Source organism: Mobula hypostoma, chromosome 22 (assembly GCF_963921235.1).
Source record: "Mobula hypostoma chromosome 22, sMobHyp1.1, whole genome shotgun sequence".
Lineage (NCBI taxonomy): Eukaryota > Metazoa > Chordata > Chondrichthyes > Myliobatiformes > Myliobatidae > Mobula > Mobula hypostoma.
Genome location: NC_086118.1, coordinates 52,338,049 through 52,361,789, shown reverse-complemented (window position 1 = coordinate 52,361,789; position 23,741 = coordinate 52,338,049). Strand labels below are relative to the sequence as shown.

The 23,741-nt window shown below is 42.1% G+C and overlaps 1 protein-coding gene across 1 annotated transcript in view; it reads left to right on the top strand.

Annotated features, from left to right (window-relative positions):
- arhgdia (Rho GDP dissociation inhibitor (GDI) alpha) overlaps positions 1–14,893 on the top strand; it is a 62,067-nt gene extending 47,174 nt beyond the window's left edge. Inside the window, exons 3-6 of the mRNA XM_063030592.1 lie at positions 2,834–2,917; positions 5,767–5,843; positions 9,844–9,907; positions 13,441–14,893. Coding sequence (XP_062886662.1) covers positions 2,834–2,917; positions 5,767–5,843; positions 9,844–9,907; positions 13,441–13,640 — 425 coding nt within the window. The 3' untranslated portion in view covers positions 13,641–14,893. The remainder of the gene's footprint in view (positions 1–2,833; positions 2,918–5,766; positions 5,844–9,843; positions 9,908–13,440) is intronic.
- Positions 14,894–23,741: the final 8,848 nt, after the last annotated feature.

Genomic DNA, 23,741 nt, shown 5'->3' with positions numbered 1-23,741 from the left:
TACATGCATACTTTCGACAATAAAAATGAACCTTTGAACATCCCAAAATTCAATCAGTACTGAGCTTATTTTTGGATGAGTAGGAGGGGCACTAAGTTTTATTATCTCAGTACCTTGGGAAGAATTGACAGGATTGTTATCCAATGAGTTCCTCTTTTGGTCTATCTACGTGAGATGTTCAGTGTTCTCCTGCAATGCCTCAGTCAGGGGCACCGACTTTGAATCAACCTGTCTCCTGGGCCAGGAAGTCTGGCACCCTGAAGGTGCGCTAGTCTTCCAGGTCCTTCCTTTGCACACCATTGGGAGCATTTAATAGGTAGTGAGAGCTTATCCCATCTACCACCCCCAACTGTAACAACCTTAAGAATGTGTTATCCAATGCTTTTTTTACAACTGTATATTCAGCAGTCAGGTGAGGTTGGGTTAGACTTGGTTGTTGAACCTCCTTGCTCCTGGAGTCTCGATGCTAAGTGGAACACTGCATAGTTGAAGGCCAACCACTAGGGGAAGGTAATGGAATGCTGTTGACCCACCTGCCAAGAGAAAAACAGTGTAGTTAAAATGGGGTTGGTAGTTTAAGCAAGAGTCCTGAGAACATGCTGTGCAGAAAGTGATCATTCCCAAACTATCAGCATTAATCATTCCCAGAATAGATCATGCATAAGGCTGCAGTTACAAGGGAGATTTATTTTGCTTGATTTACTATTTTGAGTGGGAGTAATGAAGGGAGAAGACAGTATCTTTTCCTCAGAAGTAAACTGCACGTTTATTATTGGAATGCATTTGTATAGTCTATGGAAGAGATATGATTTTCTGGTTCCTTGCTTTTTGCAATCCAAAAATGATATCAGGGTGTAGACAGCTGACATTTGATGGGGTATAATTTCTGCTTTCTGAGCAATTGCTGCAAACAGGATGCAGAAACAAAAGTGCTATGGTAGCAGTGAGGGGGAACTTGTGTTGTATTATCTCTGATGTTACTAATGTAGAGAAATAAAGTTGTTATCATGGATGATGTTGTATACAAAATGATTTTTATTCTTCAGTCAATTGGTCCTGGCCCTATCTGCTGCAATCTGGACAACTTACTATGGTTTCGAGCATGAAAGTGAAACACTGGCTTTTCAACAGCAACATTAAATCCCATTGTATAGAACTTTCAATATTGTGGAAAACTCTGTTGATATAATTGCAAATTTGAGCACAATGTTTATAATTTTTCCCCTAAAGTTGTTGTATAGCATATTCCTATTTGATTTATTTGGAAATTCAGGTAAAATTATATCTTTGTAATGTAAGCATTTTTGAGGTAAAATAATTAACTATTCAACTAATCTGTCCTTTGTTAATTGCCAGAATGACCTAAAGCATTCATTTTGATGCATATTTTATTTAAACAACATTGATTGTAATTTCATAATGGTTCCAAGTTGATGTGACTGAGCTTTGTAAAAAGATGCTAAAGTTTTGAGGAAGGTAGAAAATATCAAACGTGTGGCTGATTTAAAATTCTTATGTTGCACTTTCTTGGAATTCATTTACTGGAAAATCAACTGAACAAATTAAGAACTTATTCCTACAGATTCTAAGATTTTTTTTGGCTAATTCAAGTTCCAAGAAATTAGTAACTTGATTTAAAAAAATACAGCTTGTATTCCATTTCATTGAATTGTTTGTTTCATTGTAGATGTTCACTCTGGTGATCCAGTTCAAAGATATTGAGAATTTTAACATTTGACATATTTGATGTTGCAAATATCTCCAGTATGCTATGATTTTTCACTTGAGCAATGTTGGAAGGTGACCAAAAAAAATACGAAGCTTCAGAACTAGTTCACTAGATGTTCAGATCCAGATTGTTACTTTTCCACTTGAAAAGAAGAGATAGAACAGTGATGCTACTTAAAGGAGAAACGTTAGGACGTGCAATTTGTGCTTTGAAAATTGTGGGTCAGTTGTCAAAATGATTCCATTGTCAAAGCAATGGTCCCTGTTTGCTTCTATGATTCAAAGATTCAAAGTACATTTGTCAAATTACATTTTGATTTGTAAAGGCCTTAGTCTTTGTTTTTCTGTCTTTCATTCAAAGAAATATTTGACTCTTTTATACAATTAAATGTTTAAGCTGAAATGTCTAAATGAAGTAGAATTTCAAGCGCTGTAGATCAGGTAACTCCCATGGTTTAAGGTCGGAATGCTCTTATAAATTGTTGAACTTGAAGCAATTTAAAACACAAACTCCATTGTGAATCCAATCCTTCAGAGTGAACCAAATGCACCAGAGAGAGAGAGAGAATATTTAAACGTTATGAAGGTCTCAGTCCAGAACGGTGACTGTTTATTCCTCTCCGCAGATGCTGCCTGATCTGCTGAGTTCCTCCATTTTGTTTGTGTTACTCTACTTAATTGGGTATTGGGGTGGCGATATGCCTCTACCAAAGGAAGTGCCATCTGCTAGCCTGCAGGTCACCCTTGGGCAAGGTGTAGCACCTGCTTAATGCGCCCCCCCCCCCAATCAGGATCATAAGTCCTGGTTATGCGACCACCGACGCCAGGCAGACAATCTCTGAAGAGTATTGGTAAGGGCTGGGGTCACCTGTCTTGTAAAGACACTGCCCAGAAGAAGGCAATGGCACACCAATTCTGTAGAAAATTTTCCCAAGATCATGAGACCATGATCACCCACATCACACCACACAGCACATAATGAAGAAGATGATGACTCAATTTGACCCTTAGTTAGTCTTTACCTAATGTTTTCAGTTTGCTATGTTGTATGGAGACTGTGTGTTTGGAAAGCACAGTTCTTAATAAAATGTGTGTTTTCTTACAGATCCTAATGTTCCAAATGTTCAAGTGACCCGTTTAACATTGGTATGTGCAGCTGCACCTTATCCTTTAGTCCTGGATTTAACAGGTAAGTAAAACAACATACCTGGCACCCTCATAATGTTAAATGTATAGAACCGTCCACATGTAAATTTCAAAGTAGTGTGTATAATGCTTATTTGTTGTTTAATTTGAAATAGTGGCTCTGCCATTTGTCCTTGTACTATTTCTGGGTCCTTTGAAGTGCCAGTTTCTCCCATCTGTCTCCCTAATGGTTCTTTGACATTAGGGGTCAATTGCTTCAATAAGAGTTTGAATATCTTCCTTGTGCCTTGATGACCTGGAATGCTATGGCCTGGTATAATTTCCTTGACTCATTCTTTGGACTCTCTGGGCATGGATTATCATTGTTGGCTTTATATGCAGGTTCAAATGGTCACATTGAATGTAGATAATGTCGTAATTTATTAATCTACCACTTCTGCACCAGTTTTTATTTTTGCAACATAATTTTTGTCTTTCACTGTACTGCTGCTGCATAACGTATATAGTAAACCTGAATATGATTCCACCAGTGTTCTGCATTAACAAAAGTTATCTTATATTCTTGAATTGTCTCAGCAAATTCATTTGTCCTCCTGAATTGATGCCTGTGACTGAATTTTTGAATCCAAGCCACAAAAGCAAGAATGGAAATTTGCTTTAGCCAGTTCTGACAGCCTGTATAGCAATTAAGTTTCTATATACCAATAAAAGGAAGGAATTGTTGCCAAGGTTTTTGTATACCAAAAAAAAAAGGAATCCAGGAGTCTTCTACCTTCCTTTTCACTCCTGAAGAAGGGTCTCGGGCCGAAACATTGACTGTTTATCATTTCCATAGACACGGTCTGATCTGTTGAGCCTCTCATTCATGTTCTCAGCAGATACTAGGGTCGGTCTTCTCTTCCCCCTCCCCAATACGAGTGGTGGCTCTTCCCTTTCTACCACCCTCCCTCTGGTTTTCCATAGGGATTGCTCGCTCCATGATCCCCTTGTCCATTCATCCCTCCCACTAATATCCCTCCTGGGACCTATCCCTACAAGCGGCCTTGATGCTACACCTGCTCACTCGCCTTCATTCAGATGAGGCAACATTTCAACTACAAATCTGTTGGGGTCGCCTGTTGTGTCTGGCGCTCTTGATGTGGCCTCCTCTACACTGGTGAGGTCCACTGCAAATTGGAAGAAACACTTCTGCTTCATCCATCATCATTATGATTTATCATTTAAATGTTTAATATTTAGTAATTTTAACTATTTTTAATATTTTAAATATTTAATATTTGTAATCCAGGGAGTGTGAAGCACAGAATCAAATATCGCTGTGATGATTGTACGTTCTAGTACCAATTGTTTGGTGACAATAAAGTATAAAGTATATAAAAGTGGAACTTCCCGTTCTGACATGCCAGTCCTTGACCTCCTCTTGTGCCAAGATGAGGCCACATTCAGGGTGGAGGAGAAATCCCTTGTATTCATTCCGCCTGGGTAGCCTCCAACCTGATGGCCTGAATATCGTTTTTTCCTTCAGATTTAAAAAAAATCCATCCCCCTCCCCTCTTCTTCTATTCCCCTCTGGCCTTCAGTTCTGTTCCACCTCACAGTGTTTACTGTTCCAATGGGTTCATGCCTCTGTTCAGTAGCAGAGTCCCTGAATCAGGTTTATTATCATTGACATATGTCATGAAATGTGTTTTACGAGTGCAGTGCAGGATGTAAAAAATTCTGTGTTAGAAAAATAAATGAGAAGTGCAGAGTGGTAAATTAATCAGACGTTTTCTAGAATCTCAAGGAAATTTTTGTGGGGTGACAGTCGTAGTAACATTAAAGTGTTCTACTTGTATGGGTCTTTTCCCACTCTAAATTATCACCTTGCCAGTGGAAGGATCTGCCCGGGGCTATCACCAGCTACAGTAGCCCCTGTGCCACTCCAGTGACTTCCTCCCTGGAGTCCATAGAGTGTGTGTGACCGCACCCCCCTCCTCCTCCCCCCCCCCCCCACCACCACCAATACCAAGGGGATCTGCTCACGGCTTGTGCCTGAGTAAACTTGATGGTTACCACTCCAATTATTTGGAGACAATAACTGTGAAGTGAGAAGTTGGTTATATTTGTGTTCTTTGTTAGATTTGATGTTAATTGACTTCAGTGCATTTTAGCTTTTAAAAGCACTAAAGTCAATTAGCATGCTGACTGTTTTTCCAATACTGTTTGTGGGCAGTAAGGTACTGTAGCAGTTAGCATAAAGCTTTACAGTGCCAAGGACCCAGGTCCAATCCCAGTGCTGTCTGTAAGGAGATGTACGTTCTCCCCATGACTGTGTGTGTCACTATTTCTTCCAGGTGCTCCAGTTTCCCCCCACAGTCCAAAGAGATGTGGGTTAGTAGGTTAATTGTTATATGGGAGTAACTGGGTGACACAGGCTTGTTGGGCTGAAAGTTATTGGGCGGAATTAGCCAGAAGTGCCTGTTACCGTGCTGTGTCTCCAAGTAAATAAATAAACATTAAATTCTTCAATCTTAGGTGGTGATAGTAATTTTTGCAAGACCAACCACCTGCTAATGCTGAGACAGCTCCTATGCTGTACTGGGCATCACAGTAACCTAGAGTCAGGCTCCTAGTGGCAAGTTGCCCCGTGGACCATGCTGGAACATAGTACGTTGTGAGGAGGCAATTTTTGGCAGAAAGTGTGTCCCAATTTCTCAATTATACTTTCAATGATCTTTAACTATTCCCCAAAGGTTTCTGGTATTATTTAGTGTTCTATTTTTCGGTGTATTGAGAACACCAAGTTCAACGCATTTACACAAATGTTTAAACTAAGGTAGAACACAAATACAGTGGAAGTCAGTAAAATATGTTTTGGTTTGTGTTTTTAACAAATGTCTTTATTTTCAGGTGACCTTGAGAACTTTAAAAAGAATCCTTTTGTATTGAAAGAGGGCGTTGAGTACAAGATTAAAATTTGCTTCAAGGTTTGTTTCTACACTTAGAAGTATATAATTGAAATCTTAGCTTATTTTCATTTTATGTTCAATACATGGTTTCCAAAATTTGAGCAATCCCATCGTCTCCAGCTTGTATCTGCAGCCCCAGGCTGCCCTAAACAAAGGAGGAAATCAGCAACAGGGGGAGTCCTTTTGGCTTAAGCTGAATTGGCAGGTCATCAAACATGTTCGTGGGACTGCCTCCACTTCACATTAACAACACAGCATTTAGAACACCCACATCAGCTGAAGCAGGATAGTGTGTGTTGTGTGGGCCTGTGTGATTTCATGTACTGTGGCTGACTGTAGCCAGCTTGTTGCTTGCCTGTAAGTCTGCACTTGACTTGGACCATAAGAGAAGAATTAGGCCATTTGGCCCATCGAGTCTGCTCCACCATTTCATCATGGCTGATCCATTTTCCCTCTCAACCCCAATCTCCTGCCTTCTCCCTATATCCCTTCATGCCATGACTAATCAGAAATTTATCACCCTCTGCCTTAAATATATATAAACACCACCTCAACAGCTGCCTGTGGCAACGAATTCCTCAGATTCACCACTCTCTGGCTAAAGAAATTCCTCCACATCTCATCTCTGAGGCTGTGTCCTCTGGTTCTAGATTCTCTCACCATAGGAAACATCCCCTCCATAATTCATTCTATTGAGGCCTTTCAATACTTTCTAGTTTTCAATGAGGTCACCTCTCATTCTTCTGAATTCCAGTGAATACAGGCCCGGAGCCATCAAATATAAGGCAAGCTGTTCAATTCTGGAATATTTTTTCGTAAACCTCCTTTGAACTCTCTCCAGTATCAGCACATCCTTTCCAAGATAAAAGGCCCAAAACTGCTCTCAATATTCCAAGTGAGGCCTCACCAGTGCATTGTAAAACCTCAATATTACATCCTTCCTTTTATGTTTTAGTCATCTTGAAGTGAGTGCTAACATTGCATTTGCCTTCCTCACCACAGACTCAACCTGCAAATTAACCTTTAGAGAATCCTGCACAAGGGCACCCAAGTCCCTTTGTCTCTCAGGTGTTTGAATTTTCTCCTCATTTAGAAAATAGTCTGCCCTTTTCTTGTACCAAAGTGCATAGGCCATATACATCCTGACATTGTACTCCATTTGCCACTTCTTTACCCATTCTCCTAATCTGTTTTAGTCCTTCTGTAGCCTCTCTACTTCCTCAAAACTACCTGCCCTATCTTCATATCATCCACAAACTGTGCAACAAAGCCATCAATGCCATCATCCAAGTCACCTATGTAAAAAGAAGTAGCCCCAACATAGACCCCTGCGAAACACCACTAGTCACTGGCAGGCAACCAGAAAAGGCTCCCTTTATACCTACTCTTTGCCTCTGCCAATCAGCCACTGTTTTATCCATGCTAGTATTTTTCCTGTAATACCATGGGCTCTTAATTTGTGAAGCAGCCTTGTGTTAAAGACCTTCTGAAAATCCAAGTACACAACATCCACCAATTCTCCTTTCTCTATCCTGCTTCTTATTTCTTCAAAGATTTGTTCACTAGTTGCCAATACACTAATGATGGCTTAGACAAAATGGCCACTCTAGAAGGTGAACATCTTGTTACAGAGCAGGTTTGAATCAAAGTTATACCCGTCCCCTGACTGTTGGTCAAGAGACATCATATGATAGCAAATTAAAATTTAACAATGCTGGAAACGGTCAGCAGGCAGCATCTGTTGAAGAGGAAAGAGTTAATGTTTCAGACTGAAGACCCTTAACCAGAGCTGATCAGAGAAGGATCTTCAAATGGAAACATTGACTCAGTTTCTCTTTCTGTAGATACTCCCTGACCTACTGAGTATTCCAGCATTTTTACTTTCATTCTGGATTGTAACCCTGGGCAGAAATGCCCAATCTGCAGGTACTGAGACTTAGTAGCACCTCAGTGACCAGCTTTGCCATCAAGATTCTTGACCTGTCGATCTGTGTATTTTTGAAAATAATGTTCTTGTAATGACCATATTTAGTATTTACTAATTAATAACTGGGTTTTTTTGTGATTACAAAGCAGAAATGCAGTTGAGCTTCAGGCTGTTTCATAAACCAATTTACAGGTGATTTCTATTGTTTCTCAATAAAGGATGTTAAAGTTGTAGTACCTCAAATTGGCTTTGAAAACTCTTGCTGAGATTCTCCACTTTGTGCAGACTGAAAATGGGTTTAAGGTCAGATCATGCAAGGATTTCCCTTGCATATTTTTAAACGTAAACAACAGGAATTCTGCAGATGCTGGAAATTCAAGCAACACACATCAAAGTTGCTGGTGAACGCAGCAGGCCAAGCAGCATCTATAGGAAGAGGCGCAGTCGACGTTTCAGGCCGAGACCCTTCGTCAGGACTACCTAGTCCTGACGAAGGGTCTCGGCCTGAAACGTCGACTGCGCCTCTTCCTATAGATGCTGCTTGGCCTGCTGCGTTCACCAGCAACTTTGATGTGTGTCCCTTGCATATTTTGAGCTTTTCTCAACTTTCCCCTCCTGTCTACAGTTTCTGACTTTCTTCATTTGCTCAAGCTGGATGGTTTAAAGTTTCCTCTGATCAAACCTGTCATTTTGGTCTCTGCTACAAATTGTTTCACTATTTTTGCATTTAAACCAGATCATTCAGCCCTGAGGTGAGCACCCTACCATTCATCCATTGATCACCAAAACTATTCACATTCCCTGCCTTAGCATTACCCCTTTTCAGCCTCTGCTCATTAGCTGAATTCCTTATCTGTGCATTTGGAACAGGTAAATATTGAAGTGCTAGAGATATCCCAGTCAGCTTCCTACCTTCCAAAATTAAACTAAATTCCTTGGCTCATAAATGAATTCACCCAGGCAGTGTCATTGATCACTGTTGCGTCCTTGTGGTTTGATAGTTTTAAAATTCACATCCTTTTATTCAGATCTCTGCTTTTGTCCATCCCAGTTTCTAACTTTACCCTGCCTTACAAATCTGTTCTCTTGAGTTCTTCCATTTCTGGCCTCTTGTGTATTCCTGATTTTAATAACTTTGTAGTAATCATTTCTTCAGCTGCCTAGTTAAAGGCCTAGATTCTATTGAGATTTTCAGCTTCTTTTTAAGATGTATTTTAAAAACTTATCTTAACCTTATTGCAATCTCCTTGGCTTAACTGCCTGTTTACATTTGATAAAATCAGGTCAAGTACCTTGGGCTGTTTGGCTACGTTATAGGCACTAAATAGCGAAGCCCTCCATGGTTGGAGCCAACCATGGATACGCGTCTCAGGGCAATGCAGTATGGAGAGCAAGCTGCACCCTTGCAGCAGGTTCCCACTCCACGCAGCTGATGAATCCAAAGGAAATATAGTTTGACACCAGCAACGTTGCAGGAGTTGCCAGAGTTTTCCTTTTCATAGATGAGTGCCAACCACAGCTGACAAGCTGTATCTGCCCAAAGCGACTGATTTTAAGGCACCAGCAACCTGCCTTTGCCCCTTCTCCTGTCTGTAGTAATGGTTCCACTGGGCTTAGTAGCTAAGCCAAGTGTGAAGGCCAGGAGCTGGACTTGGTTGTCAGCGGCTATTTTGGGAGCATTTGCTAGGTAGTGAGTGCTTATCCCCACTTCTGCCCCTGGCATTAAGAACATTTAATTTGCATAATTGCAAATTATACCGATAGACATTTCAGTGCCCTAGATCCCTAATGGAGGGGGTGGGGTTGGGAGCATGGGGAAGAGGTGATTTGAAATTCATCCATGTTCAATGTATGTACTGTATAGTTCTAATATTATAGATCTTTCTCCATTTGTGCAATGCCATTTCATGTCAGTCGATAAACAACATTTAGGATGTGTTGTGCAAGTGTGTTGCTAATACAGGCATTTATTCTGAGAACTCTGTATTTTGTGCAAGTGGCTTGCAATGAGTCAAATCAGTCTGTAGAAGTGTAGAAGAACTAACATCACTGTGTCAACCACTGAGGTCACTCAACCTTCTATTTCCCCAGGTTAACAAAGAAATAGTTTCTGGGCTGAAGTACATTCAGACAACGTCAAGAAAAGGAATAAAAAGTAAGTACAAATGGCCACAAATTCTGTGTGATCTTAATGTGTCTTTAAAAGCCTGTCTAAAATAACGTTGTGAAGCTGCAAATTCTATGTGTTCTTTTCAAAAAGAAGCTTCTTCCTCCATTTGCCTCTGCCAACTGTTTGCATGCTGTTTCTCCCAAATAATATGTTGCAAATATGACAATGTTTTGTGTGTTAGTTCAAATAAAGTGACCCTTTATCTTTAGTGAATGTCTCCTTGATGGTTTTGTAGTTCAGATTTGCTCTGACTTGAATCTTGGCCATGGTTAATTAGATTGAGTAAAGACATTTTTGTTGAAAGTCACACAAGGGATAAATTGTGGAATAGGAATATCTGGCACAGATGTAAGCACTCCAAATCTGAAATGTAAATGAATTCTGCAAATAGCAGCTCAGATCAATTCTGAAGAGGGAAAATATCTGGAAAGGTTTTATTTAAATAAGGGTTTCATAAGTCAAAGTAGTGAATGCCTGTTGGCTGATGTGTACAGGATTCAGTGAGGAACATTATGCATGTTTTGTTACATGTTAGCTTTCAGATATTTATATTGACTGTTAATGTATAGATAGTTGTAAGTTGTGAAGGCCAGTCGTTCTGTATCTTTAAAGCAGGGGTTGATAGGTTCTTGATTAGTAAAGATATGAAAGGTTATGGGGAGAAGGCAGAAGAATGGGGTTGAGAGGGATAATAAATCAGCCATGATTGAATGGTGGAGCAGACTCGATGGGCCAAATGGCCTAATTCTGTCTGTTGCCTTACAAAAGGGTCTGTGACCATGCTGTATTTCTAAATAAATATTATCAGGTCAAAAGATCACTCCTGTAATTCATGCCTACTACCTAGGCAAAAGCATCTGATGACTGTTAAATGCAACATTAATCAGGAATTGAAGAGAAGTTCTTATTTATTGCACTGTACTGATGATTGCCAGTCACTAAACATGCGAGTAATTAGTAACTATACTTCCTAAATTTTGAAGGCAGATTGCAAAGAGTCAAGAGTTGAACTGCATGGAAACTGGCCTTTTGGCCCAATCCGTCCATGCCAATCACAACCCATTTGCCCATATCTCTCTAAACCTCTGCTATCCATGCACCCATCCAAGTTTCTTTTAAACAGTGTAATTGTCCCTGCCTCTACCACTTCCTCAGGTACTTCGGTCAATAAACACACTACCTGGTGTGGGAAAAGTTGCCCTCTCGAGTCCCCTTTAAATTCCTCCCCAAAACCTATGCTATCTAATTTTAGACTCCCTGGGGAAAAAGGCTGATTATCAGTTATTCTGTCAATGCCCTATACTCCTGATTAAAGGTTTGAAATAAAAATGTTTCTCCTTCCTCAGATACTGCACGACTTGCTGAGTACTTCAACATTTGCTGTTTCATATTGTTCAGATACACCTTCCTTCTCACAATCTGTCTACAAACTCTTCAATGGCCCTTCTTTTGCCATAGTAATTCCTTCCTTACATAAGAATATCTTTCCTTTTGTTAGGAGAGCCTTATAAAAACACATCTTGAGAGATGACTGAGAAAATGGCATGTTAATGTTTAACTATGTATATCCATTAGTGCAGAAGCTCTCATTTAAATTATAACTTCCAAGGTGTTTAGGTCTTCCATAGAATGTGTATGAGAAGATTGATGTGGCTGCCGTAGCACTTCAGAAGTTCCTTTCTATGAAATTAGAAGAGCGGGATAGGATTGGGGAATGGATATTCCATCTAAGGCCATCAGTATTGTTCAGGCTGTAGCCCCATCCCCAGGAATTCAGGATTTCATCTGACATGATTGAAGCGAAGAGAATTGTTGGGATTGCACTGCTGGAAGACAGCATGAATCTGATGGGCTGAACTGCCTTCCACTCCCAAAGTCTGAAGTATGGGCCACATTCCAGTTTGTTTTAATTATATTCCTTCAAAAACTCATCTAGGGAAAGTGGGTAAATTATGACTGTTTCATAAATACAAGGAGGATGGCATTAACGCTGAGTCAAAATAGCCTGCAGAGTAGGAGAGTTTAAAAACAATACACATGTGGGATGGAAAGTAGAACTAGAATAAATTAGTAAGAAATATTGAAAAGAATTTGAATGTAAGTACAGTACCTTGGAAAAAGTACTCGGTCTCCAACCCTTTGTTCACATGAGTGAGTATTACAACCAGGAATTGTGATCAATTTAACTGAGAATCATGCTTCTTTTTCACAGTAGACCCCAAACGCACCCCCCCCCCCACTCAGTACTTAGTTAAACCACATTTCACAGTTACTACAGCCAGCAATCTTTTTAGATATGTCTCTATTAGCTTTGTAAATGTGCTGGAGCAATGTTTGCCCATTCCTCCTTGCAAGATTGCTCAAAGTGTGCCAGGTTAGTTGGGGAGTGGCAGTGTACAGAAATCTTGAGGTCTTGCCAGAGATATTCGATTGGACTAAGGTCATGACTCTGACTGGGCAACTCAAGGACCTCACTTTTCTTCATTTGAAACAACTCCATGTTGCTATGGCAGTGTGCTTTAGGTCAAAGTCCTGCTGGAAGACTAACTTCCTCCCCAGTTTAAGCTTTCTGGCAGAGGCTACCAGGTTTTTATCCAGAATCACTGTTTAACATCATTCATCTCCCCATCAATGCTGACCAGATTTCTAGTTCCTGCTACTGAGTAGCATCCCCATAGCGTGATGCTTCCTCCACCGTACTTTACAGTAAAGATTGTGTTACTGGTTGATGTGCAGTGTTGGATTTATGCCACACGTTCAGCTTAGTGTTGATGAAAAATTCCACTTTAGTCTCATCTGACCACAAGACTTTCTTCCACATCTTTATAGTATCTTCTAAGTGACACTTTGCAAAGGCTTTACAGGCAAGGATATGCTATTTTTTAGTGGTAAGTGTGGCATATATCTTGATTACAGATTGTATTTTGTCTCTGGTTTGCAGACCGGATACAAAAACCTGAAAGCACATACCACTGGGCTGAAGGACAGCTGCCATGCCCTGTGATAAGATTATTGGACAAACCTCAGTACAATAAGATGGAATTTACACCTCACAATCTGCTTCATTGTGGAACTGCACCTGATTGTCTATCTGCACTGCACTTTCTGTGCAACTGTAATACTTTATACTTCATACTGTTGTTGCTTCTCCCTTGTACTACTTCAATGTATCTGTATGATGGCATGCAAAAGTCCCCCTCCCCCAGTATCTTGGGAGCCTGCAGAGCCACACTCAACAATTCAGAAACAACTTCTTCCCTTCCATTAGAGATTTCTGAATGGTCCATGAACACTCTCATTGATCCTTTATTTTGTTTTATTTAATTTTCTAATTTGTAGTATTTGCACTGTACTACTGCCACAGCAAATTCTGCTTCACCCAAATAAGTGATAATATATTTGATTGGGCCATAAGACACAGGAACAGAATCAAGCCATTTGGCCTCCATTGGTGTGATGAGATATTACATGACAAAAAGATTACTAAAACATTGCTTTCTGTTGTGCACTTTGAACAGTTGATAAGACTGAATACATGGTGGGGAGCTATGGACCACGCGACACCGAATACGAGTTCCTTACAACACAAGAAGAAGCGCCCAAAGGCATGATGGTCAGGGGCAGCTATACGATCAAATCACTGTTCACTGATGATGACCAGTTCAATCACCTCTCCTGGGAGTGGTACCTCAACATCAAGAAGGATTGGAAAGAATAATCAGTGCAAGGCCGGCTGTAGTCAATCCAATAGAGAGAGGAAAAAAAAACAAAAATACACCCTCTGTACCAAAGTTAGCTTTTTTTTTTGGAAAAGAAAATTGTATTAGATTTATACTGCACAGTGAGATCATTGGCAAAGAAAATCAAACCCTCGTACTGGTAAGGCACAGGTCAGATGCATGGCTACATGTTTCATTCTCCTTATCCCATTTGTGATTCTTCCCCTTTGCTCTGCCGACAGCTGCCTTTTGTGGGGGTGGGGGGAGCGGGGGGCCTGCAGTTTTTTTTTAAAGAGAAGGTGATATGTAAATCAGGCTTGGCTTGACGCCCCACCTAGGGGACTTGACCATTGTTTCATTAGCACAGTGCTAAACTTGGAAAGCTAGAAAATCACAATGTTTAAATTAGGCGGAAGAATATAATATAAAGCTTTAGACGCATTTGTTTTTTCAGATTTACTCCTGTAATTTTTTATTCTGTGTGTAACCATGTTGCCTTATGTATGCTAAAGTTGGTTATGGAAATAATCAAAAAAAAATCATGAATTTCTTAGTCATCTTTTATACGAGTATGGATTAAGAACCCTTTTTTTTCCTGTCTGGAGATCTGTGTGTACATCCACAATAAAGCTAGTCTAATCAGTGATAATATTTCTGAATAAATACACTCCTGTTAAAATTATGTATAAAATTATGTATTGAAAGCATACAATTCAGAGGGATTTTTTTTGTGAAGTCTTGGAATGTTGGGGAATGTTGGGAGTCCTGTATTGCGTTTGAAGGGAGCTATCTGAACATTTTCAATTGTAAATGGTGCTGGTAAAATATTGTTCAAAAATGTTCTTTTTAAAAAAAACTTGTCTTGAATGTTGGAAAGAGATGGCCTGGATAATATTATGCCTCTTTGTATTTTGTGCCACTCATCAATCTGCCTCAGTGTTTCATTCCTGGATTCTGTGCTCCATTGTCCAGCTAATTTTTGACTTACTGATTTTTTTTGAACCTGGTATATTTAAGAAAGTGTTCTAAGCAGCCAGCATATATCATTGGTAGCCATTGTGGTTGGAACTGGGACCAAAAGTGATTTTATCTGTTTTGCCAGAGTTGTCTTCCCCTTTTACAGTAATGGATTTTTTTATGTTCTCTTCTGACTTCTGTGTAGACTGGACATTAACAGGTGAAAGAACAATACCAATGTTTTCACAGCAAGTATAATAAAATATTCAGACTAAGATGTTTGATTTTCTCTGTCAACAAAAACTTGCATTTGCACTCAGTGGCCACTTTGTTAGGCATAGGAGTGGAACCCAGCGTGGTCTTCAGTTCACCACTGTTGAACTGTGTGGGTATTTGAGTTATTGTCACCTTCCGTCTGTTTGAACCAGTCCGACCATTATCTTCTGACCTTTCATTAACAAGGCGTTTTTGCTCATAGAAATGCCCCTCACTGGATTTTTTTTTTTTTTTTGGCACCATTCTCTGTAAACTCTAAAGACGGTTGTTTGTGAAAATCCAAAGAGATCCGCAGTTTCTGAGATACTGAAACCACCCTGTCTGGTACAGTCCAAGTCACTTAGATTACATTTCTTCCCCATTCTGATGTTTGGTCTGAATGACAACTGAAGCTCTTGACCATGTCTGCATGCTTTTATGCATTGAGTTGCTGCCACATGATTGTCTGATTCAGTATGTAACTCTCGGTTCAGCTAATGGCTTAATATGGGAAATGATAACCCCCGGCCCAGCCAAACTTAAGAAATCTCGTTTGGGTGGATGCTGTGCAATGTGTCCCCTGTTACAAATCAGTACCACGAAATAACAAATAGTACACAACATGCGATTAAACGAGTGAGATTTATAATTTGACTATATGGTTAGTAAAGAAACAAAAAAAAGTGCCCATTCTCATAAAACAGTCTAATGAGCAATGTTGGAGCTCACTGATAAGGCCGTTTGTCCACCATCGACTTCCTCCAATCATCGCTGACCTTCGGACCCTCGCTCCAAGTCCACTCAGTCTGGCAGTCTACTAACACTCTCCATTCGTGTCTTCTCTCCCTGGTAAAAGATAGTGAATTCCTGGCTCCTAGACACACAAGAAAGAACAACATCCTGCTCATTGGCTAACATGCCCCATTATCGCTAGTCATAACCCAAACATTGCTGCTACAGAGAAATCATTACCTTAGCAGTGAAACCTTGCAAGTATGTATTTGCATTACTGAGTAGGTTACCTAATAAACTGGCCACCGGGTATATATTAAATAATGAAAAATAAAGGTTCCTTGCAGGAATGTTCCCAAACATGACTGGGGACCAGTGTGGTGCAGAGGTAAGTTTGTGCAGCATTGTGGGAGGGAAGAGTGGTTAGAAGTTCAAATAAGAAAGCTGAGTAATGGGGAGAAGGTATCTGTGAAAAGGCTAGAAAGTCTGGCTAGATCTGATGGTTGGAAAGACATGAGGCTATAGAAAGACAAAGAGTAGAAGGGAGTTGCCACAGGACTGTTGTCAGTGATTGCTCAGTCTTTTAAGATTATTGAATGACCAGTGGGTGTCCTGTGTGCACATGTTTCTATCCACTACCCCCTCCACCACCTCACTAACCAGCAGTTCTACATTCCATCTTATTATTGGTTCACTGTTGCTGAAGGATGCTGCCAAACCAAAGTAAGTGACATGAAAAATAACTGAATTTGTAAATTAATGCCAAATGAGTGTAGCTTTTTGTACTCCTTATCTTCTAGTCAACATAGTTTGGATAATTCTCTTCAAGTGCTGTGTTTCTTTTCTTCATTTACAGGATGTCGGCATTGCCAGCAAAGCCAGCATTTGTTGCCCATCCCTAGTTGCCCTTGAGAAGGTGTTGATGAGTTGCCTTGAACTGCTACAGTCCCTGAGGTGTAGGTCCACCCACAGTGCTCTTAGGGAGGGGATTCCATGATTTTGGCCCAGCAACAATGAAGGGACAGTGATATGTTTCCAAGTCAGGATGGTGAGTGACTTGGAGGGGGATTTCCAAGTGGTGGTGTTCCCAGGTATCTGCTGTTCTCGTCCTTCTAGATGGTAGTGGTCGTGAGCCTGGAAGGTGCTGCCTTAGGAACTTTTGTGTGTTGCTGCAGTGCATCTTGTACACACTGCTGCAGCTGTTCGTCAATGGTGGAGGGATTGGATGCTTGTGGAAGGGGTACCAATTAAGTGGGCATCAAGCTTCTTGAGTATTGTTGGAGCTGCACTCATCCAGGCGAGTGTCGAGTATTCCATTACACTCCTGACCTGAGCCTTGAAGATGGTGGACAGGCTTTGGGGAGTCAGGAGGTGAGTTACACACCACAGGATTCTAGATTTTTGACTTGCTCTGGTAGTCGTGGTGTTATATGGCTAGACCAGTTCAGTTTCTTGTCAGTGGTAACCTCCAGGATGTTGATAGTAGGGGATTCAGTGATGGTGTTAGCACTGAATGTCAAGGGATGATGGTTAGAGCCTTTCTTGTTGGAGATGGTCATTGCCTGGCACTTGCGTGGACTTGCCACTCGTCAGCCTAAGCCTGGATATTGTCCATGTCGTGCTGCATTTGGGTATGAACTGCTTCGCCATCTGAGGGGTCACAAATAGTGCAGAACATTGTGCAGTCATCTTCAAACATCCCCACTTGTGACCTTTTAAGATTAGACATGTTTAGGTACTGCCTTGGTAGTGTCTTTACAAGATGGGTGACCCCAGTCATTGTCAATACTCTCCAGTGATTGTCTGCCAGGCATCGGTGCATAATCAGGACTTGTGGTATGCACCAGATGTTCAAATGACCACCCACCACCTGAATTCATTAACCCATTCAGGGCTGCATTCCGAGGCTCTACAGCTAGGCTGATTGAAGCCAGTGATGCTCTTCGTGCCTCTCCACACCTCCCGTGTGCTACTCTGCCCACGCTCGTTCTCTAGCTCTCTCCTGTATTCCTCCTTAGCCACCTTGATCTTCTCTTTTAGCTCCCTCTGCACATGTTTCAATTCCTCTGTCTCCTGATCTGAAGGCTCTCTGTGGTCGAGAGGAGCCTTCAGAACACTGGTGACACATGGTTTCTTGTTAGAGAAGCAGTGAACAGGCCCAACGCGTCTGTGCTGTCCAGTAACACCCATTTGACCAATTAACCTACTAACCAGTACGTGTTTGGAACCTGAGAGGAGACCCATACAGTCACTGGCAGAGTGTACAAACACTGTACAGACAGTGGTAGGAACTGAACCCATGTCATGGGTGCAGTAATAGTGCTACACTAAAATGGTAACATTTTCTTGATTGTATATCAGTTAAAAGTACTTCCAACTTTTTAAAGAGAAAGTGGAAATTAAGGAGTAGAAATGTCTAATACCAGAGGGCATTGAAGGTGAGAGGGGGTAGGTTCAAAGGGGATGTGAGGGGTAAGTTTTTTACTCAGTGGTGGATGTCTGGAATGTGCTGCCTGGTATGTTAGAAGCAAATACATTAGAGGCTTTTAAGAGACGTTTAGATGAAAATGAAGAAGATGGAAGGATTAGTTTTGTTTTTTACTTTTTAGTTCAGCACATCATGGGCCAAAGGTCCTGTTCCTGTACTGTACTCTTCAATGTTCTGCAAGAATAATTTAATTCTGCTTTTGGAAGTGGATTATGCCAGCAGCAAAAAAAAATGAATGTAGCAAGCAAGCAAACAAACAAAATAATGAAGTGCTGTGTTCTCTTAATACTTTCACATCCTCTTAGCACTGGCCTCCAAACAGGACGCAGCGAAAGAGGCTGCATTGAACTCTGCCCAACACACAACCTCCGGGGGGGGGGGGGTCTGCATTTCCATCTTGAATCACCAACTCCACGTGCAAAGGTTGGCTCCCGCGTGTTAAATTGTTGGCATTTTGCCAGTGGTGTCAGAGCCCCAAAGCAAGCCGAACGACTAACTGGAAGATGATAAGCTGCTGTTTATTTCAGGGTAATTTATTGGACTATTCTTTGCAGATTGGGGTCTGCCACAACAGACAGAAACTCCCAGCGGCCATCCATCTTCATTCTGCTTTCCATTCCCATTCCGATTGTTGGTCCACGGCCTCCTCTACTCCCACGATGAGTCACTCTCAGGTTGGAGGAGCAACACCTCCTGTTCCGTCTGGGTTGCCTCCAACATGTTGGTATGAACATTGATTTTTCTCCACTTCTCCCCCCACCCCCGGTTCTGACTCACCTTTCACCCCTTCTCACCTGCCCGTGACTTCACTCTGGTGGTCTTCCTCTGATCCCCCACGGTCCACTGTTCTCCCCTCTCAGAATCCTCCTCCTTCAGCCCTTTACCTCTTCCACCTATCACCTCCCATCCTACTTCACTCCCCTCCCCACCGACCTCCCTTTCACCTGATCTCACCTATCACCTGCCAACTTATACTCCTTCCTTCCCCACCCCCCATCTTATTCTGGCTTCTCCCCCCTTCCTTTCCAGTCCTGATGAAAGGTCTTGGCCCAAATTTTGACTGTTTATTTCCCTGCATGGATGTTGCTGACCTGTTCAGTTTAGCCAGCATTTTGTATGTCAAAATCATCTGATAGCTGGCCTGTGGAGTCTACTGGGAATTGTCAACAATTCACTTTGATCACTGACTGTTAACTATTGGAAGGACATGATAAGAGCGACAGGTTTAAGTCTGAGGCATTTTCTGATCAGGAAATGGTATAAGTCAGTTGCGTGTGAATAGTCTGTGTCTTGTGCGTAAGTTAGATCACGGACAATAGGATTTTGGATGAGGTCACGATGGTGTTTTGCTGAGCTGGTCAGGAGGGAAGGAAGGTGGCCAACCTCTGCCATCAAGGACATGCTGTACGTACAGAAAGGTGCTGGAAAGGGCCAGTAACACCATAAGGATCCCACCCACCCACTCTGCTCATGGACTGTTCGTCCCACTCCCATCAGGGAGGAGGCTACATACCATGCACACCAGGACCACCGACTAAAACAATTACTTTCCCCAATCCATCAGGCTGATCAACACCACTAACCCACCGCTCTGCACCCCCAACCACCAATACTTCTGTCACTTCCTGAAAGGTCACCTCATGTTAGGGAAGGCACTGGAGGAATGCACGTCGTCTTCCCTTCTAGTGGTCTTTCGACAGAGTCACTGGCTCCTCTCCCCAACTGTGTGCCAGGGTCACTGGCTGCTCTCTCCCGCTGAACGTCTGGGCCACTGGCTGGTCTTCCTCGCGTGTGCCGTGGTTACTGGTATGCCTGACCAATTGTTGGGTTACTTCACTTCCATGTTAGGTTAGCAGGACCTCATCCAGAGTTCCCAGGAACTGACTTCATCTGGTTACCAACAACCTAGAGTGTCACAAAAGCTGAATCTCGTAGTTTGGAAAGCAAAGCAACACATGATAGACCTGTAGTGAGATCAGGAGATACTTTGCCACGTGCCTGTCTGCTTCCATTGTGTCCTCTCAGTTTTATAGATTTAAACATACAGTGAAATGCCTCGTTTGTGTTGAAGGCCGACGCAGTCTGAGGATTGCTGGGGCAGCTCACAAGTACGATCTCAGGAAAACCATCTCATGTGCGAAGTGGCAAACTTGATTAACTGAAAGATACTCGACAGCTATGGCAGGACTTGAATACTATCACTTCTTGCAAAGTGAAACCAAGCGACATAGCTGACAACAAATCTTCGCTCTCAAGTAAGCTCAATGCCTTCCATGCTCACTTTGACTATCAAAACATGGAGGAACCTTCATGAACTCCCACAGCCCCCAATGACCCTGTGACTTCAGTCTCTGAGGTTGACATGAGAGCATCCGTCAGCAGAGTGAACCTACAGAAAGCATCTGGCAGATGGGGTACCTGGCCGAGTATTAAATACCCGTGGTGATCAACTGGCTGGAGTGTTCACTGAGATCTTTAACCTCTCCCTTCAGCAGTCTGCTTCAAACAAGCTTCAATTTATACCGGTGCCTAAGAAGAACATAGTAACCTGCCTCAATGACTATCATCCAGTAGCACTAACATCCACTGTGATGAAGTGTTTTGAGAGGTTAGTGATGAAACATATCAACTCCTGCTGGAGAAGTAACTTGAATCTACTCCAATTTGCCTACTGACAATAGGTCCATAACAGGTGTCATTTCATTGGCTCTTTACTCAACCCTGGAACATTAGGACAGTGACGATACATACATCCAGCTGCTCTTTGTCGATTACAGCTTGGCATTCAATACTATCATCCCCTCAAAACTAATCAATAAGTTTCAAGACTTTGGCCTCAATACTTACAATAGTGCAATTGGATCCATGATTTCCTCACTTGCAGACCCCAGTCAGTTTGGATTGGCAAGAACATGTCCTCCACAATCTCCATCAGCACAGGTTGCACCTCAAGGCTGTGTGTTTAGCCCCCTGCTCTATTCACTTTACACTTATGATCGTGAGGTTAAGGGTTGTATCTGATGACGTATATGAACTTTGATAATAAATTTAGTTTGAACTTGAAGTGTTGTCTTGCTTATGACACCAATAACTCACTGGCCCAAACCTCTAGAATGTAGGAGGAAATGGGAACATCTGGAGGAAACCCATGTGGTCACAGAGATTATGGACAGTAGTGAGAATTGAACCATGGTTAGTAATCACTGGTGCTTTAGCTGTTGTGCTACCATGTAGCCCACAGCCCATTGTGATGGAATGAAAAGTCTCCAATACTTTGTCTAGTTCATCAGTTCCAGTTGGCTCATTGTCCAGGTGACAGCAATTGCCTGTTTTTCAGAACTACTGCAACCCCCTCCTCCCTCTCTCTGGTCGTCAGGTAGTAGTGACTCAGTCCTGTGTCTTGGACTCGGCAGGATGCATGGGGAGAATTAAGCGGCGTGAGTGAGGGGTTGATGGCCAGCTCCATCATAGGCACTAGCCTCCTCTAGTGAGAGAGCATCTTCAAAAGGCCATGCCACACAAAGGCAGCATGCATCATTAGGACTCACACCCTAGGACATGCTCTCTTCTCATTAATACTGTAGGAGGTACAGAGGCCTGAAGATACACACTCAACATCTTAGGAACAATTCCTTCTCTGCCATCAGATTTCTGAATGGTCTATGAACATATGAACACTACTTCATTACTTCTGTTCTTTTTGTGCTATTTAATCTTTTAAATATATATTTATTGCATTTTATAGTATATTTTATGTATTGCCACAAAACAACACATCACACAACATATGCCAGTGTTAAAGTCCTGAGCCTGAGTCTGATTCTGTGCAGGTGGGCTGAGAGTCTGGCTGAATGACTGACTCCTGGAGCAAAGGAACTTTAGCGGGTTGCCCTCAGCAAGCAGATTGCAAAGAGCTGTATTTATCAGTGAGGGTGTTTCCTGGTGAAAGCACACCATTGCAAAGGAGGCCCGGACAATTCACACTTGTGTATCTGGCCTCTACCCGCGTCAGATGAATCAGCCTCGCTGTTCACACCTTGCCCATTTCCGCTGGTTTGGCAGCTTAACCGCACCCTGCTGGTATGGGAAAGCAGCTCTACAACTGACAGTCCTCTACTTCAGCAACCTCTGTCCCCAGAGGGCCACAGGAATATGCTTCCTTCAGCACCTGAATTAACCCTTCCATGGCTGGTTCTGCCAGTGGCCTGTCAGCAGCACTCCTGTTAGTGGAGGTATTTTGGACAAGGCTGGTCACTTGGGCTGAAGACAAGCACTTGTCCTTCCAGAGAATTTTCAGTGCCACTACATCCTACCTGCATCTCCTCAGTAACTTCACAGGTTCCACTCTCCTATTGCCTCAACCACAAATTTTGAAGTTCAAAATAAATTTATTATCCAAGTACATATACACCCAGTGGCCACTTTATCAGGTACAGGAGTGGAACCCGGTGTAGCCTTCTGCTGTTGTAACCCATCCACTTCAAGATGCTCTTCTGCACACCACTGTTGTAACGTGTGGTTATCTGAGTTACTGTCACCCTCCTGTCAGCTTGAACCAGACTGGCCATTCTCCTCTGACCTCTCTCATTAACAAGGCATTTCACACACATAACCGCTGCTCACTGGATGATTTTTTAACTTTGCTTTTTGCACCACTCTCGGTAAACTCTAGAAACTGATGTGTGTGAAAATCCCAGGAGGTCAACAATTTCTGAGATACTCACACCACCCCATCTGGCACCGACCATCATTCCAGGGTCAATGTGATCCAAAACACGTTTCTTCCCTGCTCTGATGTTTGCTCTGGACAACAACTGAACCTCTTGACCATGTCTGCATGCGTTTATAGATTGAGTTGCTGCCACATGATTGGCCAATTAGACATTTACATTAATGAGCAGATGGATAGGTGTACCTAATAAAGTGGCCACAGGGTGTAGGTCACCATATACGACCTTGAAATTCATTTTCTGGCAGGCATTTACAGAAAAACAATAGAAATACAATATAATTTATGAAGAAAACTATACATAAAGACTGAGAAACAACGGATATGCAAAAGAATACAAACTGTGCAAGTTTAACCAACAGTAAATAAATAATATTGAGAATAACTGGAATGTGAATTCGGGTAGAGATACGCCAGCTGGAGCGGCGTTTCCGGGCTGGTCTCTCTCCCTGAGGAAGGACCTGCCTACAGTAGAGGGGGAAACAACCGAGATTTATTCCTGTGAACAGTTTGAAACGAGATTAAGATGAATGTGTTTATGGCCCCCAGAGTTTAGAAGAATGAAAGATGACCTCGACAAAAGAAGCGCATATTTTGCCAGATTAGGCTGGTGAACGACAGGTTATTGTCTGGAGCCAGAGGGCACGCTGCAGCCGCTGATCCTCAAGCCTGGGACACCCCGGCGTCTGTCAAAGGGCGCTCAGCATGTGGAGAGTCTCCCCCTCCTGGCCCGTGCTTTAGTGCCTTTCTGAAGTGGCTTTCAGTGGCTCTGAGACCGACCTGGGAACCAAAACAGAAATGAGTGCGCAGAAACAACCTGCAGCGTATTAACAATAGACACTGGGGCTGAGGTTTCCATGAATTTTTTGATTAAATTTACATTTTTAGAAAACTCCAGTGATAAAATCTGCGGCTTCGGTTGTAATTGCAGGTATAGTC